Here is a 15262-nt window from a genome sequence, read left to right as displayed (position 1 = left end):
GCACATTTAAAATTAATAGTTAAATGTTCAGTCATAAATATTCAAGCATGCAAAAGAGACTTCCTGTTCTTAAAGATATTAAAGAACAATGATACAAAAAACAAAGGAGCTTCCCTACTCCAAGTGGCTATGAGTTAGGAGTAATCCTATTAGATTGGAGACCAACAGGAAAAGTTAGGAGATAGGACCCAAAGGAATGGAAGGGAGAGAGGGCACCCCTAGTAAGCAGAACATGTAAGGCAAGAAAGGAGGGCGAGGCAAGGGTCGGAATTCACCTTGGCTGAGGCCTGGGGTCAGCTAGGGCAGAGGCTCTGGGACTGGAACCGGATGATGCAGAACTTGCCCGTCAGAGCCCAGGAGGCTGCATTCATCGCATGGGCAATTAAGCGTGGGGGTGGGGGGGGATCCCTGGAACTGTGCTCCAGGACAGTGTATCTGGTAACAAAGAACAAACGGGGACTGGGGAAGAGACCAGAAACAAGAAAACGACACAAGACATTAGACCAGGGTCCATTTGGGGAAAGAGAAGTTCACTGTGCAGAGAGAGAGATACCAAAAGCAAATTTAGAATTCTGAACTCCAGTATTTTCTTTGTGCTTTTTGAAAATCAAGACGTACATTACCGACTGCCAGTCTTCTGGAGTTTTCTTTTGGCATTAGTCACTCTCCTAGAAGAGTGTTTCACACATAATAGAGACAAATTCTGCAAATTTCTCGGATCTCTATCTTGAGTTGTAATTAATCAAGGCTAGGCCTTGTGACACATATGCCTTCTTAATATTTCATCATATTGGGTTTATTTTGGGGGGAGGTTGTTTCATTTTTACCAGTTTTATAAAATGTAACTAAGAGTTAGTTGCTAAGGCATTACTATCAAAAATTCATTCCTCATTATTGCTACTTAATGGGAACCCCCACCCCTTTTGTTTTAAACCACTTCTCAGGAACTTTGCTCCTTAAAAATTTTTTTCTCCTGAAACTATTTTTCAGCTTGCGGGCTTGTTTCAAAGCTATGCAAGTCCTAAGTTCATGAAACACACACACACACACACACACACACAAATCAGCATTTGAGTTAATTCTGAATAATGAGTAGGATTCCTATGGGAAACGATTAGAGTTGGTTGGGGAGAACAAACATGCAAAAGGGGTCTTATTCCAAAGATGGCAATGAGACAATACTGAGAGACTGCTGGCCAAGTGTAACCTGCTATCATACACTACCCAGATCATATGCTACCCAGACTGCCACTTTAGTTCTCTCTTTGTTTCAAACTATACCCTCCTCATCTTCAGCCCCAGCAAGGGCTTTCAAGCTTCAGATGTTGACTTTAAATGTAGAAATCAAGCCTTTCGTGCAAATTAAGAGAAAACATACATGTTCAACAATGGAGGAATGGTTAGAAACAAACAAACCCACAGCAAATCTACTCAATGAATTTGATGGTCTTTAACATGAAAAAATTCACTTGTAATAGTTACATGAAATAGCAAATTACAAAAACACAATATTAAAAAAGTCACATAATACAAGTATGTATTAAAATAGGTGTGTGTGTGTGTGTATGTGTGTGTGTGTATGGATGTGTATAGTTGAGAGGAAATTCAAAACGTTCTTGTCCAAGGGAATTTGTAAAATTGAACGCTATTAGATCCCCTAATTTATCTCATAAAAATGTATTACTTTTATGAGCAGGTAGAAGACAACTAATATTCTGTTGCAGCATACAGTAGCCTGCTATCATTGCACAAACAACCCTAAGTACAACTCTGGGGGTTCTAGCAGTATTGCCATGAGAGCAAAGGAGAATTCTTGCTTGCTTAATCAGTATTCATAATGATCTTAAATAATCAAAGGTTAAACTATTGTCTGCATAATCAATTAAAAAACAGAGAAAGATATCAGATTATAAAAATATTTTTTTAAACAGAAACAGGCACAACAGAATACGTATTTTAATTAATCTTCTTGGCATACGTGCATCAAGTCACTCCCCTGCCCATGAGCCCTGAAAGATCCTATCACTTGCAGATTAATTTGAACTTTGTTGCTGCATGCATAGCACAATCTGGTCCTATTCTAATGACCTCTCCCCACTCTCAGCTCCAGGCTCAAAGGCTCATTCATAAGGCTCATGCTCTGGCTGGCCTACTCAGTTTTACTCAAAACAATTTATGTACTTGCCTGAGATTTTGCTTACTAAGCCACCCCCACCTGGACTTGGATAACTATCGTCCTTACAACACACTAAGCACTTAGCCACAATCTAAAAATATGTAAATAAATACATGCATTTTCTCCTAAGATACGTTTTAATTTTTAAGTATTAGGATCCTTTGCTATAGTTTTTATGATAAAACCGTGTTTTAATGTAATGCTTTGCAGGTTATAAGCAACTCATTTATACAAGGGGGCTTGAAAAACATGTGGAAAATGGAACTAAAATAAAAATTTCCCCAACTTCCCCCCCACAAATTTCAAACTGTTTGAAGCCCCCTTGCAGATTCTTGTCTGGTGACCAAACTGATGTTTTAAGGCCTTACTAATGGGGTGCCAAAACCCTCACATTCAGATGCAGGACCAAGATGCTTTTCCCCCTTACAGTATGAGCCCTGAGGAGAAAAGCTCGACATCTCATCATTTAACAAGCCAAACAAAACACTAATAACAAGGAGTACAAGAAGGAAGAAAATATTTTGAAACTGATTGTGGTAGTGATTGCACAACACTTCTTGATATGGCTGAACTATTGAACTGTATGATGTCTGAGTTATGTCCTAACAAAATGGTTCTAAAAAAATAAAAAAGCCCAACAAAACAAAAACTCACACCTAGCACCCAGACTTTGGTTTCTAAAGACCATTCTCCAATAAAGGAAACCAGGGCTCCTTGGAGAAATAGGTCATCACAGGACCAGAGCATCTTGTCCTACTGACAGTAAAGAACTCCTCAAAAAACAAAAGGGTGGACCACAGGAACCAGTCAGAAAGGGCTCTCAATGCCAAAGCTCAAATAATCAGAATAGCACAGTATCGGATTATCAGACTATAATGAAACAGATGATAGAGCAAATAAGGGCGCAGAAAAATTCTTACAAAAGAATCTGAAATAACAAAGATGTGTCTGTGTTTATGTGCGTATAAAACCAAAACTCAACTCAGTGCCATCGAGTCCATGCTGACTCACAGTGACCCTTTAGGGCAGGATAGAACTGCCCCTGTGATTCTCTCCAGGACTAACTTTTATGGGAGTGGAAAGTTCCTTAGTGACTGGTGCTTTCAAACTGCTGACCTTGCGGTTAGCTGCCTACTCGTAAGCATGAAGCCATCCGGGATCCTGTGTAGACATGTATAGTGTTCTCTATGACATGGAATGTAATTCCCACTCCCCTTTAGTAAGGGCTGGTCTGGCTGACTCTTCCAGAACACAGTAAATGAAAAGGCGAGAAAAAAGACCTTTTCAATGGCGAAGCCCAGCAAACACTACCTTAACAAAGTAATGAAGGTTAGTATCAGTATCATGTAATTATCATGTACTCCCTGAGAAAGGCTCTCACGTCTTATTACAAATCTTTCACCAACTCCTTACCCCAGTCTAATCATAAACACACAAGATGAATTCAAAATGTGGAGTGTTCTACAACATATCTAATCTGTACGCCTTAAAATGGTCAAGGCCATGAAAACAAGACCAAGGAGAATTGACGGCTGTGTGCAATGTGGCTTCCTGGGCTGCCGTCTGGAAAAGGACGCTAAGGGGAAAACTGCAGCTTTGTTATCAGTAAAGGACAAAGATGGACTAGTGAGGCCTGGTCTTCTGCTTCCCTGAATCAGCCAGTGAAAATCTGGAGCAGCCATAGCAATATTATGTCCCTAGAAGTGTTAGGGTGGTACAAGACACAGGAGCGTTTGATTTTAGGGTACATGGGTCCCAGTGAGCTGGGAGCTAACTCCTTGGCAGTTAACTGCAACATACCAACAAATGGGTCTTTGGATGACAATGCAGGTGCAGGAACAGGATTGTGATTCGGCACAAACCCTATGACGTTTGTACAAAGTCCACAGAGAAAGGCATTCTGTTATCTGAGGGTCTAGTTCTCTAAAATTTGCCTAACCAGATAGGTAGGTAGAATGCAAACCATTTTTCAATAGTGTCTTTCCACTCCAAATGCTTCTGTGGGTCTTTGGATGACAGTGCTTTGCAAAACCAACCACGGGGGAACTGCTAAAATGCAGTTGTACTGCACCCAAGATTTAACCAGCAATAAATTTTTTTTAAAGCTAAAAAAAAAAAAAGGCTACATTCTAAACAAGTACCTGCTATTTGACACAGATGACATATGTATTGTTTGGCGCCTTAATAAAAGGGATTTAGACTTAGTCTTTGAGACATTTAATAATATCCTATATTATGAACACTAAAATAATACTTAAGCCAAGATTATCTCTGACAAACTGGGATGCCTGGTTACCTTTAATCCAATTTCTGAGAAACGCTGTTACATTGTCATAGAAGAAACATGTGATGGCAAACTTCCTCATAATTAAAGTTTTAATAAGATCCAGAATGGTGAGTCCTACTCTGAATTTTATAGGAAATAATGATAGGGAGGTGATTACTTGGCCTATAAAAACCTAAGCTATTATTAATTGTATAGACACAGCATGGCTGTGTAGTGTGTATATGTTTACAAAGTGATGAGTTTTAGCATTACTCTAAGTTACAGATAGAGGTATTTATGTTTCTGTGCAGACTTTAAATCTGTAATCATAATCTATACAGACTGTATATAATTGAAGCTAAATCGTTGTTCCAAAAATGAAAGGTCACTCACTTAACAGCTTACCCAGTGCACAGTTAAAATAGAAGACAGTTAATTTTTAGTCTACCAAGGCAATTTATAATTAAGAACAAGATGACTAATAAAACCTGTCCCTTCTCAGGCAAGTACATGGATGCTTTAGTAATTTGCATAGGTAGAAGCCCTTAAGATTTTCCTGTCATTTTTAGAAGATGGCCTGAGAGGTTTCTGAATGCAGTCACAGTAAACACAACCCCCTATTGTTGATCTTCACTGCTAAACACACTTAAAAGGTAACTATCTCTGATCAAGACCAACATTAAGCTAACTAGTTTCAATGTGATGTTTCAAATATAATTTGGACTGTGGCCAAATTCACTGTATTACAGAGAATTACTTCCTAATTCATTACATTTAAAATTACATACAGTATATTTCTTCTATTTAAAAAACCCCTTAAAGAAAAAAAAACAACAACGCTTTTTTAAAGTTCCTACTCTCCCTTCTTTGGTAAAATAGAATCCGTGATAAAATCTACTTTGTTTATTTTGAATCTCAGATTTGAACCATGAGGCTATTGATTAGCTACACAGCCAAAAGTGTTTTCTCAAGCCTTAGTCAATCGTCACCATGGACATTAATCCAATTCAATTGACCCTCCCCAGGCATTTTTTGTCCCAGTATTCAACTTATGTGAACAGCTGATTACTTTCCCAATCTAATTCCAACTCAGCAAGATTCCAAATTGGCAGTTTCCTTTCACTTTCAGGAGTATCTGTAGACACCAAATTGCCAAAGGTTACAGGGAAAACTAGAAAAGAGAAAAAGGGGGGCAACAATCTCTTGCCTCAAAACCCTTTGACCTGAGCTGCACTTGAGACAATTCTAAATTAAGGAAAAGGAAAATGGGAAGAGGCAATGTAATAAACCTCTTAAAATGGAGACAAGATTAGACTAGTAGAGTTTTCTTTATTATCTTCTTTAATAAGACATTACAACACACAATGCAGCCCCAGTGTGTCAGTTAAACAGGGGTGTCAATCCAGAGCAAGAGAATGGAAAACAAGTTTCATCTTAATCCCACTCCTTTTTAAAGGCAGCCAATGGAAATACAGCACACAAATGGACCAGATTTCTCCCAGTGCATTTTATCAAGTCTTTAAATATACCACAATAGTTTTATGATGACTTTTGTTGTGATCTACTAAAGAAGGGTTAGAGTGATTTCCCACCCCCCTCCCTTGTAGCAGATTTAACTCAAACACACTAATGGGATTATACGAAAAACCCCCATTTCAAGTACGAGAGTTAATGGTTTACACAGGGTAAATGCAGCTATTTCCCTATCATTGAAACACAGTTAAATATGGTGTCTTCAGCTGCTTATCAAAGTGGTTAAATACAAGAACAAAAAACTTTTATTCTGATTTACAGTCAGTAAAACCACTGGGGGGAAAAGACTAAACAAAAATCTGCGAATGGTTTTTCAATGATTTGTTACTAGCCATGAACATACATATGCCTTTCAGAGCACTTAAGAAATACTTTTGACTTGTACTTTAACTAGGACTTCTGTTAGATCCACCATGTGAAATTAGGCAAAATTCTAATGTTCTGGAAATCAACATATTAGGAAGCAACAAATAGTAAACCTGCAACCTGGGAAATTAAACATACAAAATTAAAGGACTGTATTTTAAAGTAAGAGTATGAGACAGGAGTCTCAACGAAACCCACTCGAACGTTTCTGCGGAATGCTCTTATTTTAAACTTACACTGAAGACAAACAAGGTGCGCAGAAACATGCACAGCAAGAAAACAGAGGCAGTAATGATTATAGCGGAAAAGAGGGCATGCATTTGGTAACCCGCAGGGTCAGGTTTTGGCTTTAAGTAACCACCAGCAGCTATTTGAGTATTCTTCCAATTAGGTTCACTTTGCGTTAGAAAAAAAGAACCTATTGCAGTAGTTCCACTTGTACTGAATTTTGATATTTCACAAAAGCAAATTATAAGAACCCTAAACATAAATCTTCCTTTCACCTGTTAAGATTTACCTCATCCACCATCTGAACCAACCCACTTCTCCCCCAGACGTCTACCTAAAAGCATGAGGACACTGGCCTATTGTTATATTTTCGATGTCATATTGAAGCCATACTATATACATACATAGTCTTTGACTTTAGGAACCAGCATAAGGCAAGCTCCTAAAGTCAACAATTCACTTAAAAAAAAGGAGAGGACGAGGTTCCTAGCAATGAACCAATCCACAAACCATTCCAATCTTCTTGTCAACCCAAAATCCATTCATTAAATTGGCCACCATCATTAATAACTTCCAAATTACAATGTTCAAATTGAAGAACTTGAATAAAGCTGTCATTTAGGAAAAGACAGATGTTTGTTCCATCCCTATCTTGTCTAAAATGATAAGCTTCCTGATTCTTTCATTATGGCATGTACTGTACTTTGGAACCTAACCTAACAATCTAACACTTGAGGAGTTTGTTTATCAGTGATAGGCAGAATACACCTGACCGGCAATTATAGCCAGGCCACAGAGCAGATGGAAATATTCAACCCCAAACACAAGACTTGATCAAAGGGGAAAACAGTGATGCAGCATCCTATGGCAGCAGGCTAGTCACTCTTCACCGAGATTATCAGCTGCCAAGAAAACCTTGTACACAAACTTAATGAGTCTGCTCTAGTTTGACAACCAAACCTGCCACTGAGCTGAGAAAGGGGGATAAGAATTAACACTTGCAAGTCGGGTGGATGAATTCATTAGACTTTATAAGGCAAATGATGTAGAAACTGAGAACAGAATTTCTAGAACCAGTTATCCTGTGATGTTGTAAAATCAAAGTACTACTTTATTAAATGAGTTATTTTACACAATATGAACATCAATATAATTACAATTGTAAAAAAATTTTTTAACAAGGATGGACTGATTTTTGGATTTTCAAATCAGAGTCAACTGTCCATTTACACAGAATTGTCTTTGCATGAAGCCCAAAAGGGAACCGCATAAAAATGAGTGTTTCTGTAGCCCCTTTATTTTTGCTGATCAACAGTTTGTTAGAAAAGCAGCTGCAGGTTTGTTACCTAAGGTCTGAGACAGTAGAAGAGTCAAAGGTGTCATGAATTCACCTAGAAAACAGAAGAAAAGCTTCAGTGACCACTGCACAAATGCTGCCCAACATCTAAGCACAGCAACATGGCCTGTCTACATTATAAACTTCATCTAAGATCGCCCTGCCCTCAGTCAACTGGATTTTAAAACTAGTGACAGCTCTTTGATAAATTTACTTGAAAAAGAAGTCATTCTCAAACACCTACACCCACATTTGTCATTTAAAAACCAACAACAAAAAAGAAACAAAAACTCAACCTAGCAGAAAAGTGTGAACTGATAATTTAAGCAACTCCCAAGTTTTATGGTATGAATTGGGTTAAATGTTGGGCTGTTAACGCCAGGGTTTGTGGTTCAAATCCACCAGCAGCGCTGAGGTAGAAAAATGAGGCTATCTGCTCCCATTAAGATTTATCATCATGGGAACCCTGAAGCAATTCTACTCTATCCTGTAGGGCCGTTGATCTATGCCTGCATTTTGTCCTGTATTTTACTGGACTTAGCAGGTTTACTAAGCCTTGAAAGTGCTCAGGGAACTTTGGCTTAATACTTTTTGGAAAGGAGTCCCTCAAATACCCCTGTTTTCAATTTTCTTTAAGCTGATAAATCTCTTCTATTCTTGAACCAGATATGACTGGCCAGCCTTTTCCATCTTTTAACCCTCTTCCCCAACTCAGCTCCAATAGTAAAAATTGGGTGCTTCAAAAGGCCTCAAGAGGAAATGGTCTGGGAAAATGATCTCTCCACAATTGTAAAGTTAAACAGTAACTTTAAAAGGGGAAGCAGTATGAAATTTCATCTAGAAGGCAGTAATTAATTTCACAACTCTAAAAGATAGCCTATGTTCACCTGTTAGCAAACCCCAAACAAAAATAACCCAACTCACTGCCATCAAGTCCATTCTGACCCCTAACGACCTATGGAGTAGTACTGGTCCTGTGGGTCTCTAAGACTGTAATCTTTATGGGTGTAGGACATCTCGTCTTGCTCCCAAATAAACTAAAAAAAAAAAAAAAGGGGTGGGGTGGGGTGGGGGGGGGGGAGGAATTGCCAAATGAAACACATCAATTACCTGTAAACGACTTTATGCTTGAACATCAGCCAATTCTGGAGGAAGTGGAGTCTTAGGATGTTTGCTCTCAAAGTGCTGCTTGAAGGTCTTAGGGTCTGGCATTTGTGTCTAATGAAAAATTATTACATTAATAATAAAAAAAAAAGTTTAGCTTTATTCATGAAAGAGAATAAACTGCTAATTTTAAAAACCTGGGTAACAGTAAACCTGGTCTTGAAAGGCAACTATCATAAATTACTTTTAAATCCCTACAATGTCGGGGCTAGTGAGCACACTAAGAGGAATCTTGTGACAAAGACATTCCTAATATATTCCCTCCTTAGACATATGAAGAAGGGTAGCTCACATACAATAGTGAATGCTGTCTATTGCACACTAATAGCTAGTAATAGTTCACATGTACTGGCCTCTATGTGAAGCAGAATACCGACTGTTCTTGTAATCTCTACAGTCATCTTGCATTTGTTCCTACAATAGTCCTCATTTTACATGATAGGGAAACAAAAACCCAGAGTTTAATTTCTTTCAGGCCTATATTTTACTGAGGACTAGGTACTTCAGCTCTCAAATACCACACGGCATGGCTTTCCCTAGGCTAGCACCTTTAACTTACTTAATCTGCAAAACTCAAATAGAAAAGATGCAAGCTTTCTGTTGGTGGTGGTGGGGTGGGGGGTTTGATGATTTGATTTTGATTTTTCAGATATGTGAACTTATCCTAGTACTTTTAGGTCAAGGTGGTACTTCATCATTTAACTCAGTAACATTTATTTTCATCTTCCCTCTTTCCAATAGTCAGAGGCTGTTCAGTTTCATAAAAGCACAAAATGACAGGATAATTAATATGACAGATTTCCCCTCTCTTAGATCAAGAATTTTTATATAATTAGGAATTTCTGGCTACTAACAATATTCCAAGTTGCTAGTCTTTGGGGGACTGGTTAAGAAGTCAGATCCTTTTTGTCTTTTGACTTCAATGAATAAGCTACTTCACTGCAGCAAGCACAAGACCCTTTCCCTTCCACACCATTCAGGCATGGGGCCTTAGAGCACGAGGGCTGTTGGGCTGACCTTGCTGTGGATTTCTTCTTTGGCACCAGCATTCACCAACTTCAAAGGCAGTGAGCTTAAACACACTGATAAGGAAAAGGCTTTGGCTGGGAATGTAAGGCACACTCTGAGCCGCAGCGGGGCCTGGTAGTCTAGCATGTGCACCCTGGTGCAGAGCTGCCTGGCTGCACCGAGATCTTAGCTCTACTCTACAAGGTCTCTACTCTGCACAAGTAATTTAACCCCCATAACTGAGTTTCCTCTTTTGTAGTAGGAAAACTACTTTATATCATAGTGTTGTTGTATTAAATGGATTAATACACAGAGAACAACCTGGATAGTACTTGGCACATGGTCATCAGTCAATTGGCGCTGTTGTTAATAATTTTCTTCAGTGCTAACGAACACATTTACCACTAAACACCTTCCATGTGAACATACTCAACACTCTTGCAGATATCCAAAAGTAGGGGATTTGTGTGGGGACAAAAATGTCACTTCTACAACAAGGGGTATATTCATTAGTGGTCTTTAATAGCTTCAATAATCACTAAACTAAGAATGTACATTGAATTTCCTTACCAAGTTCAAAGCTTATGATATGCCCTTAAGAAGCCATCTTTAGTCTCCAAAAGGAAAATAATTTTGCTTCCCTCAGAAAACTATGCCTGACCACAGGCACCATTCAAAAGCTATTTACTAATTGGATGAATAAAGAAGCATTCCCAAAACAACCAGTTCTCAAATCTATTTTCAAATAAGTCAGTCAACATGCAAAAGTTTTATCCTATACAAACTGATCTATATTAAAAGAATTGCCTAGGGAAAACCATCTTTCAATTCCCCTTACCCTACAGACAGTGCAGGTATATATTAAAGCAGCTTTGGCAGCAGCCTTTTGGTCATGTCCTTGTTTCTTCTTTTGTCCAGCTTGCTTTTTGGCATTTTTCTGCTGAGACTGGATCTTCTGCTGCCCACGAGCCATATCTAGAAAGAGAAGTTGAGGCATTAGGTGATTTGTTCATTCTAATCTAATACATAATGATATGCTAGCTGGTTCTGAGTCGACAGCTTAAATTTACAGGAACACTTGTCAGTCCTGCTCTTCAGAGTAAAATCGATGTAACCACTGTGGAAAACCCATTGCTATCCATCCAATAACCTTCAAAGTTCTCCCCTAGATATACACTCAACGGAAACACACAGGTATGTGCAGCATTTGCAGCAAAAGACATGCATAAGGATGTTATCTCCAGGTCTGGAAACAGCCCAAGTGCTCACCACTAACATGAATGCACACCACTTGTAGTTCCATTGATACAAGGGCACTGAAGAGGGAATGTTGTTACAAGTAATGGAATGGTAGGATCTCCCAGTGTTACAGTAAACAGATACAAGAAAACCCAACATTATAAAAAGTTTTACAATAAAGTAAAGCTAGGCCAACAATGAGAGTAGAGATACCTGGAGGATTAGGGGAAGATGGAGGGAGAAAGGGGGAATCAATCACAAGGATCAACCTATAACCCCCTCCCAGGGGGATGAATAATGGGAAAGTGGGTGAAGGGTGACAGAGGATGATGTAGGATATGAAAAATAATAATCTCTAACTTATTAAGGTGAACATTCATGAGGAAGGGTGGGCGGGGGAGAGGAGGAAAACTGAGGAGCTGATATCAAGGGCTCAAGTAGAAAGAAAATGCTTTGAAAATGATGATGGCAGCATAACATACGTGCAAATGTACTTGACACAATGGATGAATGTATGGATTGTGAGATGTAAGAGCCCCCAATAAAAGTACTTAATAATAATTTTTTAAAGTATAGCTAATCTATGGCAAAAGGGGTCACCATGGGAGTAATGACTGGAAGAGCGGGTGTAAGGGAGACTTTGGGACTAATAATGGGGTGCTATCCTGAGCTAGTGGCTTAGTGGATTATAATTTGGGCTGCAAACCACATGCAGCATCAGGATTGGAGGAAGGTTATTAACCACCTGCGATATGCAGATGACACAACCTTGTTTGCTGATGAAGATCAAAGACTGCAGCCTTTCTTATAGATTGCAACTCAAAGTCAGGAAACCCCCAAACCCTCACAACAGGACCAATAGGTAACAACATGATAAAAGAGACAAGATTGTCAAGGATTCATCTTGCCTAGAGCCACAATCAATGCTCATGGAAGCATCCATCAAGAGATCAGACACACTGTACTGGCTAAATCTGCTTCATAAGACCCCTTTCAAAGTGTTGAAAACCAAGACTGTTATTTTGAGGACCAAGGTGAACTAAACCCAAGTCATAGTAGTTTCAATCGCCTCGCATGTATGTGAAAGTTGGACACTGATTAAGGAATGCCAAAGCAGAATCGATGCTTTTGAATTGTGCTGGAGAAGAATACTGAAAGTTCCATGGACTGCTGAAAGGGCAAACAAATGTCTTGGAGGAAGTACCAGAGTGCTCCTTGGAAGCAAGGATGGTGAGACTTTTGTCTTAGGTACTTTGGACATGTATCAGGAAAGACCAGTCCTTGGGGGAGGACACCATGTTTGCCAAAGAAGCTTTGAATAGCCCTCTACAAGATGGATTGACTTGGCGGCTGCAACAATGGGCTCAAACATAAGCCTGTGGGAATGACGAAGGGTCTGATAGTGTTTCGTTCTGTGTCCAGTTTGGATACAGGTAGGAACAGGCTGACCGGACCTAACAGCAATGTCCTCAGCCGGGATTTGGCTAAACAGTAAAAAAATCAGCACACCTAAGATTTGTGTACTTTACTATATGTACTCCTTCATTTCACAATTTACCAGATTTCAGTCCCTCTCCAGGTTAATTTCATTTTATCATGTTGGCAATATTTAGCTATAACTTGAGAAATAAGAGCTTGTTATCCAATGTTCTACAGATCATAGGAACAGGTGGGGGCTGTTCTCTGGAATACTTATGTTTCATAAAATAGCTGTGCTACTAGTCTAAACCTTTCTACAAAGTTATCTTTGCATGTCTGCTGCACATATTTAAAAACAACTTAAATCAATTCAGTTGGAGGAATGGGCCTAGGAGAAAGGCTAAGGATGCTTAGCAAAAATGAAAGGTACCAATTTTTAATATAGGTGGTCTAAAGTAACACTAAGTAGGTTAAAAATAATTAAGTCCCCGAGAAGTATTGCTTTTACTTTTCTATTAAAGACTCCAAATTGGACCATGTAAGCTCATAAAGGGTCTACATACAGAGTCTCAGGGGCTTTTTTTAGTATGCTAAAATTGACCCTCCAGTAGAATTCCCATCTTTTCCTTTGGTTAGCATTGTAATTAAATTTTAAAGTTTGAAATCATTGCAGGGCACGATAGTGCTGACTTTTCCAACTGAAACCCAGATGCATTAGAAATGTGTCAAGGTATTTCACTGGAATAACTGGGCTCCACCACACCTACTCAAAAACTGACAGACAGTGCAAAAGAGAAACTGGAAAAAATTTAAAGTGAAGTTTGGACAAGTTTTCACCATCATTAACACTGAACTGAGGGTCGAATTAAATTTAGAAAAAGATCAATGCTTTTCTGGGATGCCAATTAAATGATGTTAACAAATCACAATAATATTTACCATACTGGCCTAACATAAGGACCCTTTCCCACCAAAACAATGGTAAACATTGCCAGCTGTGTTAGTCCTACAAGCTTATACTTCCATTTAAAAGAACAACAACGAAATCCTTTATAAATTTTAAACCAATGGAATGATTTTAAAAATCACATTTCAATTTAAATGCTATGGCCAGACTACAAACTAATCACAGCAAAAGTTTGGAGATTCATGCTATTATTTTAACGGCGGTCAGGTGTTCAATCTTTATGTATCTCAATGTTTTGTAAGGTTCTCCATGTCACACTTATGTTACAGTTGCAGCTCATGCATCTTAACTCTTCCACACCAGGTATTTATTTTGTGGGAAACCTAACTGAAAACATCTTGTCACATGGCGGATCTCCTAAGCGGTTTCTTGGATACTGAGAAGCTATTGGTTATTTTGACAGTAGATTCCACCTAATGCCATTAGCTACACAAAATGATATGTAACTTTTGCATTTAAGGTTTATTTTGCAACATTACACAACCGAGTTAAAACATGTCTCCCTGGTTAACAAACAATAACAAAACAAAAAGCCATAGCAGCTTTAATAAAAGGGTGAGAGAAGTTTGTTTCTTTTCAAAGGGAAAAGATTTAGTAAAAGGCTAAAGACGTGTAAGTTCATTATGCTTTGCTTTTTTAGAAACCAGCAAAGCTAACACTAAGTAGAAGAAAAAGAATCACACAGGCCGACTGCAGGAGGTGGGCCCCTAAGTTCTGACCACACACTGCCTGAATTTCCTTTCGGAAAGCAGAAATGCAAACGAGCAAACCCACCTGCTTTTGGACAGCTCAACTTAAGGACTCCCAAGTCAACTGCATTTTCCACCACACATTCTGTTTAGCCACCCTTTCATCAATGCGACAGTCTGAAGGGCAACATGTCATTTATAAGTAACTACAGTGTGGTTGAAATTAATGAACTGGGCGAGCGTTCCGACGGGGACTGCAAAGAGGGAAGTAACAAAACAGGCGAGTTCTTTTCAAAACGCGGAGACTCTGGCAAGGAGGCAGGAGGCGAGCGCTGCCCCGGGGATTTTTTTCTTAAAACCGAAAACACAGAAAAAGAAAAGGGTTGGGGAGTCCAGGATGGAACTATTTCTTCCTAACCACCTGAGAGGAAGAGGCCCCAGACAGTGATCAGCACCTTCACCCTCGCTTTCAACTACATCCTTTTTGAGGAGCGGGGAGGATGAAACAGCTGGACCCAAATCCACTTAAACCTTTATCGGGGCGACCCAGCAGCGGCGGGGCCACCATCCGTCCCGCACCGGCCTCTCGGGCCCCTGGGAGACCCTCCCCCTTCCTGCCACCAAAGGCCACGCAGCCCCCACCTACCCGCCACTCCTCACGGACCCCGGCCCGAGACGCGCCTCCCGGAGGCCTGAGGTGCCGGAACCCCGGTCCCCTTCGGCCACCACTGGGGGCTCCGGCCTCGAGCACCCGACCAGCTGCTGTCGCCAGGAGGTAGGGTTACTGCTCCGCTCCCGCGGCCGGCCTGCGACCCGGCCACCTGCGGGGCCTGGCCGGCGCCCGAGCGTCCTCTCCCCCCCGGGGCCCGGC

At 39.9% G+C, this 15262-nt stretch overlaps 1 protein-coding gene across 1 annotated transcript; it reads right to left on the bottom strand.

Moving 5' to 3' along the window:
- Positions 1–7654: 7654 nt before the first annotated feature.
- Positions 7655–11052, bottom strand: ZNF706 (zinc finger protein 706). The gene is made up of 3 exons (XM_004697454.2): positions 10916–11052; positions 9016–9123; positions 7655–7960 (listed from the first exon to the last, which is right to left on the bottom strand). The coding sequence occupies exons 1-2, from the start codon at positions 11048–11050 to the stop codon at positions 9028–9030; spliced, it is 231 nt and encodes a 76-aa protein (XP_004697511.1). The 5' UTR covers positions 11051–11052; the 3' UTR covers positions 7655–7960; positions 9016–9027.
- Between the last annotated feature and the right edge of the window lie 4210 nt (positions 11053–15262).

This window comes from Echinops telfairi, unplaced genomic scaffold, assembly GCF_000313985.2.
Source record: "Echinops telfairi isolate 266 unplaced genomic scaffold, ASM31398v2 ScPeMD7_1;HRSCAF=3_0, whole genome shotgun sequence".
NCBI classification, from domain to species: Eukaryota; Metazoa; Chordata; class Mammalia; order Afrosoricida; family Tenrecidae; genus Echinops; species Echinops telfairi.
Note: the sequence above shows the minus strand (reverse complement) of the source record. Positions and strands in the feature narration are given on the sequence as shown.

Coding starts and splice junctions, on each gene's coding strand:
- ZNF706 (XM_004697454.2), bottom strand. CDS start 11,050: ATGGCTCGTGGGCAGCAGAAGATCCAGTCTCAGCAGAAAAATGCCAAA. Junction 9,124..10,915: donor ATACCTGCACTGTCTGTAGG/GTAAGGGGAATT, acceptor ATTTTTCATTAG/ACACAAATGCCAGACCCTAA.